Source organism: Salarias fasciatus, chromosome 13 (assembly GCF_902148845.1).
Source record: "Salarias fasciatus chromosome 13, fSalaFa1.1, whole genome shotgun sequence".
NCBI lineage: Eukaryota > Metazoa > Chordata > Actinopteri > Blenniiformes > Blenniidae > Salarias > Salarias fasciatus.
Window position 1 is genome coordinate 11397146 of NC_043757.1, and position 7225 is coordinate 11404370.

General features: G+C 43.8%; 1 protein-coding gene across 2 annotated transcripts in view; it reads right to left on the reverse strand.

Annotated features, from left to right (window-relative positions):
- LOC115398944 (phosphofurin acidic cluster sorting protein 2) overlaps positions 1–5921 on the reverse strand; it is a 44988-nt gene extending 39067 nt beyond the window's left edge. Inside the window, exon 1 of one of the 2 annotated variants that reach the window (XM_030106013.1) lies at positions 5582–5921. In XM_030106013.1, the coding sequence (XP_029961873.1) occupies positions 5582–5811 (230 nt within the window). In that variant the 5' untranslated portion in view covers positions 5812–5921. The remainder of the gene's footprint in view (positions 1–5581) is intronic. The other variant, XM_030106014.1, reaches the window with a different exon arrangement.
- Positions 5922–7225: the final 1304 nt, after the last annotated feature.

Consider the following 7225-nt stretch of genomic DNA (forward strand, 5'->3'; position numbering starts at 1 on the left):
AAGTAGAGCAAGAACGAGAGAGAAAGCACAAGCGGGGAGGACTTGTCCCTGACGCGCTTATTTTGATAGGGTCTTCTCTGAATCACAGGACAGTTTCCTCACTTCACTCGTCGCCTCAGGAAGTCGGGTCTCTTCACGAGCTGAGACCCCAGTATCCACCCACACAAGAACCTGGCAGCTCTCCCAATATGAGGGCCAAGCAGGGGGAAACAGACCTTTCTTCCCTTTGTGAGGAATTCAGCATGAGCACTTAGCGCATGCCCGTTCACTGCAGACACGGTCTGGGCCGGTTCAGCAAAAACTTTTCGGCTAGGTGTGCAATCCTGCCCCCCCCCCCCCCCAACCCCGCCCCCCCTTTCCCAGAGAGCCGGTCGTTGGCCACCGATATATATTACTGTAGTGGACAGAGAGCAGACTGGCTCGGGCTGCACCAGCAGCTCTCCAGTTGCCAGGAATGTGAAATGTTTCAAAAGGAAATTCCTCCTCCTGTAGGAGAGCGGGGAAGGAAACCGAGAGATTTTGACACATTTCAGTGGGAGTATGCTCGACAGAAAGGGGAGTGATGGTGCTGATTGGCCTGCTTCTATCACAATGTGTGAACAGCATGACAAAGCATGGAGCCAAGTCGAAACTTGACTTCGGTTGAAGACACAAACATTTTCGATAATGGCACAATTTTCTGCATTTCTGCTCTGAATAACAACACAATGGATTTGAAATGATAGAAGGAAAAGAAAACTGTATACAGAATATACTGTATATCCAAATCAGGCGAACAAGACTACAGCTGTCAGTGACTGCCAATAATTTGCAAACAATAAAAGTGACACTTATAATTTGGTTTTATAATCTTTTTAAGGCAAGTCAACCAGTCTGACTTAAATGCCCATTTAGCAAAGAGGAAAATCAGTTACCATTGGCTGTGGCCACGACGCAGACGGAGCTGTGTCACAAACCTGAAGGGCACTGGAGAAGGCTGATGGGGCCTTGTTTATGATTCCAAAAGGAAGCAGAGGATTAAGCAGACAGTGTCTGTGTGCAGCATCAGATTACTAGCTCCTCTTTTCCTGTTATGAAATCAGATTACTGCGGCTCTCCTGCCGGGAGAAACAATATCCACGCCTTGAGATGAAGGGGTTGTTCGGGAGGTGAAAGGGCAAATTAAGCTGGTATCGTCTGACAGACGGGCCTCCTTTGTTTATGTTGTGATTTACTGGTTTCATCTGCGGCTTAACGTTGAACATACAGAAAATTTACAGATGAAATCAAAAAGATTAAGGCCACGGATCACGCTGGAGACTGCACGCCAACAGTTCAGGCTTCGGCACATAACAAATGGTGCACGCATCGCAGCACGAAGGTTGTGTATAAACTTCAAGCTGATGGCTTCATCTCCACTGACCTAGAACATGGAACTTCAGTCACTTCAGCCCGGGCCTTGGTTTGTTTTAACGTACTTCGTTTATTTGCCGACATACGCTGCACACATCAGTCCGATACACGGTGCAGAATTGGGGCAGGAAAGCAAACATCTGACCAGAGCTTGTAAAGTACACTCAATTACTGTTGTGATAAGGCGCTGCCACTCAGGAGAGAATAACAAGGATCAGCCAGAACGAAGGATGCACTGCTCACAGGAGATAACCGTCAGAAGAAAAGAGCAAAAATGTTTTTTTGCTGTTTGGGAGTGCACCTTCACCTCTGCAAAAAAAGAAAGTAGCCTAAAGCTCTGTGAAGATTTTTTTAAAGCAAAAAAATATCAAATATTGTTCAAAAACAAGCTGTATTTCAATCAGTCATCCAAAATTGGGGAAAACTCTATATTCATGAGAGGCAGGTTGTTTTGGCTACCATACCAGCTATCTTACCTCCACTGATTTATCAACTCAGTGACGCTTGCAGGCTTGTCTAACAAACACGAGCAAATTGTTTGGTTGCTCCCGTCATGACAGTGATAAGAGTAAAGATCATAACTCCTGACCCTTCATTCTAATGGTTCTCTGAACCTGGAAAGAAGCCAACTCTATCACACTGTTGAACATTCTTTATTGTTGGAAGACAAACTTTGCAACATTGTGACCTCTGCATAGGCGTCATTCCTGAAACGACCACGTGGCTCCCTCAACAAATGCATGCCTTGCCATAGATATCTGCAGGCCTGTCGGATTCCTACATGGGCTGCTAATTCCAAAGTAAATACTGCACAGTCATTAACACCAATCCTTTTTAACTGATGAACACACTCTTTCGTTAAATTGTTCATCCACCTTGGTCAGACCCCAACCAATCACACATTAAAAAAAAAAATCAATTTAGAAACTCAAAATCACAAACAACTAACCCACCCATGCACACGGAGAAACCACAAACTAACCATAGAAAATCCACAACGCCAAGAATAGAACCAAGGATATTCTCAGGCTTTGGGAGACAATGATAATGACAATAATACAGTGATACCTTTAAATAAACTGGAATCTACAGCTATACAAAAAAAACCAAACTATCCTGAACCTGTTTTGCAGTTAAATAACCTTCATATGACACATCAGACACTTTCTGGAATCTACAGCAGACCAGGAAACTGCCCATTGCTCGACTGTTGGTGAGAGTGGGAGTGCTAAGCAGGAAATCAGAAAAATGTTTCAGAGCCACTGATCTTAATCAAAGACATAAGACTTGGGCCCTGAAAAAATGTACCTACTGTATATATTCTTAATCAAAAAAGTGCCTCACATGCAAGCACAAAAATTCAGATTTTTTTTTTTAAATCAAACTAAGAAAAACTGGATCAATGCCAACTCTCGTCTTACATCTAGCCTACATACTTTAGAGCATTAAAAGTGAACGCTGTAAGCCATATGAAAGAGCATTTCGGGAGTCATAATGTGCATTTGATCACTCAGCTTTCATGGGCTAAGTCAGCAGTCTGACCAAAGCCTGTCAGCTATTAGCTGTCGGGTGAAAATAAAAGAAAACTGTGATAGAGTTACATTCCAAGAAGTGTATCCCTTCCAGAGGTATCGCATAGAAAACAAGCAGAGAAAACATTTATTTATGAGGAATAGACTGCAACCCCAACACCATGTGGCATTAGAAACATTGTGAGGGTGGCAGACTGGCAGCCATGACAGAGCTGAAATCAAAACAATGCTCCTCCAACTGTTCCATCGGGCCCGTTAAGGATGGCGCTGCCACAACACTCGTCTGGCAGGTAGAGCCCAGCTAAATGCTGCATCACCCACAGCAAGAAAACAGTTTATGGCTGCGTTTGTTTTTACAAGCAGCAAATGCTGAGCGAAAGATGAGAAAGGAGCTATAGCAAATATTCATATGGAACTGCTGTAACAGCTACAAAACAACAGTGAATATGGAAAATTAAATCAAAGATTCTTGTCATAACTTCACAAGAAGTCATTTAGTGGCCGGATGCCATTGGCGTCGCCCGCAAACATTCTCAGGAACGACAAATCCTCGCTGAGAAGTTCAACAGCTTGTTTTCCATTAGGACATTTTTTTCTCTCCCCCAAGTATGGTTTGAAGAAATGCTGAAGCTTGGGGATTATTAACCATTTTTTTAAATTAATAAATCAGCAACAGCTGCGTGAGATGTTTTGAATATCTCAGTTGGATAATACAGGCGACCAAAAAGCAGCCCCGTGCTCTCATCTGAAACCGTGCCATTCAGCTTGACATCAACATTTGCTGAAGACTAGCAGTGGAGCAAACAGCTGCATGCAAACTGGCCAAGCCCCTGAAAGAATGCCAAGGCAAGAATCCCCGATACAGACCCTTTGGGTTGGGCTCAATGCAGGACTCTTCACACCAGTCTAAAACAAATACGGCAGTGATAAGCAAAAGAAATATGACTTTTGTTCCTCCAGGCCATCACATTACGCATTCATTTTTACACTGCACAAACAACTGAGTTATAAATCAATGTGTATGTTAGCATCACCAGATGCTAGGACATTGTTTACATCAGGAAAAAAGTATTTTCTTGAGTAGGTAGCTATGTTTTTTTGTCCAAAAATGACTTGGGAATCTACACTGCATGCCTCATTAATAATCCATGATCATCCTTACCCATATCCATCTTTAATACGCCACTTTGTGTGTCATCCACTAGATAGCATGTATGTAATGTAGAGGCAGATATGTAAGAAATCAATGCACTATGTATGGCGCACTGAGGAAAAACATGTACCCTTCCCTTTTTCCTACTTAACACACTTAGAATGGAATGGATAACAGAAATCTGAAACAAGTAGTATAGCAGAAGACAACCTAAACAAGACAAATCTATAAAACCTTCAGTCATAAATTCTGAAAGTATTCAGAGTGAAATACAGCAGAATAAACAAAGCATGATCACGAAAACGAACTACAGTGAAAAGGGATCTGTGGACGCTATGAATTCACACCCTGTTTTTAAATCAGTAAATTACAGCAGCCAAAACACAGCAAACAGGGATCTGATGAGCACAGCTGTAAATTATCCATGTTTTCCACATGTTCTGACTCCCTCCACGCTTAACATACTCATGCAGACACTAAAGAGACAGCAGGCGAGCGCATGCACAGCCCATCGACTGTGGAGGAAACCCTCCCTCTGCAAGCCCACTTCTATCCCAATGAGTGGAGCAGATCTAGGTCAAAGCTGATTAATGTGCCCACAGCTCCCCAGAGGGTTCTGGTCAGGTGGCAGCAACGCCTGCTCGCTGAGGGTGAATACTAATGCTGAGTGTCGCTGTATGTTATGGACATGCACGACAAAAGCCATTAAAAAGGACATTGGTGGATGACTGCGATTTGCACACAAGTGACAGATCTCTCGGCTTCTCGGCTGTGGCAGATGCTGTGACAACCAGTGTGTGTGATGATCTCAGTGCTGTGTGTGTGTGTGTGAGTCGATCAACGTAGAGTAACATACATTAATAGCATTATGAGCATTTCAAGCACACAGCCCATTCATGCAGACGGCTTGAGACACACTGAAGGATGAAAAGGATGTGCTGCTCGACGGGACGGACAGCTTCCATGTCACTGTATTTATAGACTGTTATGTTGCTATTAGTTGGAATGCACCCCGTAAATCTGATCAGGGAGACGGGCCCCGCGCGTGTTTGTGATATTTGCTCTAAAAGCTGGAGGAGATGACCGGCATCAACCCCCCGAACTGATTAAACTGGTTAGCTCAACTTTTGTTAGCCAGTCGTAATAACGGTCGGAATAACATTGAATGCAACATTAACTACAGACGGAAAGGTTTCCCCCAGCCTTTCTGTGGAATTTATACCAGCATTTATACATATATTAATAAAATGTGGCAGAGTGTAAACATGCATTCAGATCAAAATCATAAGAGGAACAGAAGCGGCAGCGCTACAGGCTAAGTAGCTTTAGCATTAGCCGCCGTGCTAGTTATCTGTCTCCGCCGTGTTTTGGAGATGAGCGGCGGCTCGTCCCCTCCAGCCGGAGACAACCGTGAGCCAGGGCGTTGTTTATCCCGCCGCACTCCGCTTTTCACCACGCTGCGCTTTCGGGGCATTTCACGCTGACACAGTGCTGCAAACGTTACCTCGGAACGCAGCTGGGGGACGATCGGTCTATCTCCCAGGTCGCGAAGAGGTTCATGGGCACGGGCATGCTGCCGGAGCCGGAGCCCGAGCCCGAGCCCGAGCCCAGCACCACAGCCCCGGCTAGCGCCCCGGCCGGGAGCGTGATCGGTGCCGGTGCGCCGCCGCCGCCGCTGCTCGGGTTCAGGAAAGCGGCCCGGACGCCTCCTCTCTCTACAGCCGCCGCCATCATCACCACCTCCACTGCCTGGGGGAGCAGCTCTAGCTAAGTGTCGGACGAAGGCGGGAGCCGCGGAACCCTGTGCTGCCTGCTGCCTGCTGCCGCTCCTCCAGACTCCCAGCGCCTCGACACGGGCTGGGGATGCTGATAGGCGGGGCGGGGCCTGGCGCTGCTGATAGGGGGCAGCAGCAGCGCGTCCCCGGACGGGCCGACCGCCTCAAAACAACACTGTTTACAGAGATTCCATCTACAGATTGCGCTGCGCAAATAATAGATCCTGAACTGTCCGAAACTACTCATTGCATTGCGCAGCTCTTGCAGTGAACGTGTATACACCTTTTACACTGATATTTCTTTATCTGTTCTTGCATTTTGTCTTTTTCATTTTAAATATACATATTAAATACAGCATTGTAGGTATTTATTTCATTTTGTTTACTTATTTAAGTTATTATTTATTTAATTATTATCTAATTATTACATTTTATTTGAAAGTCCTCTTTGTGTTCATCTACCTAATCTAGATACTTGAACATCTTAGTGTAATGCCAATTTTGGTTGTATTTTTAACAGTAATTGTAGAATAATGATTTTTTTAAAACAATAATTAGGCCTATCTATCTATCTATCTATCTATCTATCTATCTATCTATCTATCTATCTATCTATCTATCCCTTTTATTTATCCTTTTAATTTTTTCCAGTTATGTGCTCTACAAATACAGAACATTTTTGTTTAATCAGAGGTCATAGGGATGGTTGGTGAAACAATTAAGGAGGCAGGAGATAGAATTAGATGGAAACAGATGATCCACTCGGGTAACCCCTGAAAGGAGCTGCCAAAAGATAAGGAAGATCCATTTTTAGTTTTTCTTTCTCTATTTATTTCAGACAATCCTGTGTTTGTTATTGGAGCTCTTACAAATGAAGAACCTTGTCATCAAAAGTACATAAAAGTTAATAAGTACAACCCCCTCAGCAAACATAAATAATACATTGAATAAACTGTCTTTGAATATTGATGAGCTGTTGAATCCTCACGGTATGGGAAACCTTCTCCAGAACTCATAAAATGTAATTAGTTGTGTTTTTCCCCAGTGTCTCATTTGGAGTGAGTTCGGTACAGTAATCATATTGTAATAGCTGTGACAGAACCTGGTAAAATCTGTGACTCTTTAACTTCGTGGTGTTACTCAACAGACACTCTGTCTTTAAAATTGCCCAATAGATGAATCAAAGAATGAAAAGTGATGACTGGCAGCACACTGTGTTATGAAAGTTGGTATCTGCCAAATGTTGTGTGACTCAAAGTAGAGTTATTACAGTGCCCAGTTCATGAAATAAAAAGCAACAGTTGGACCTTACTTTACGTAGTTTTTGGCGGCATTTTTTGTCCTTAATGCTACACTGCTGTTGAATTCCACAA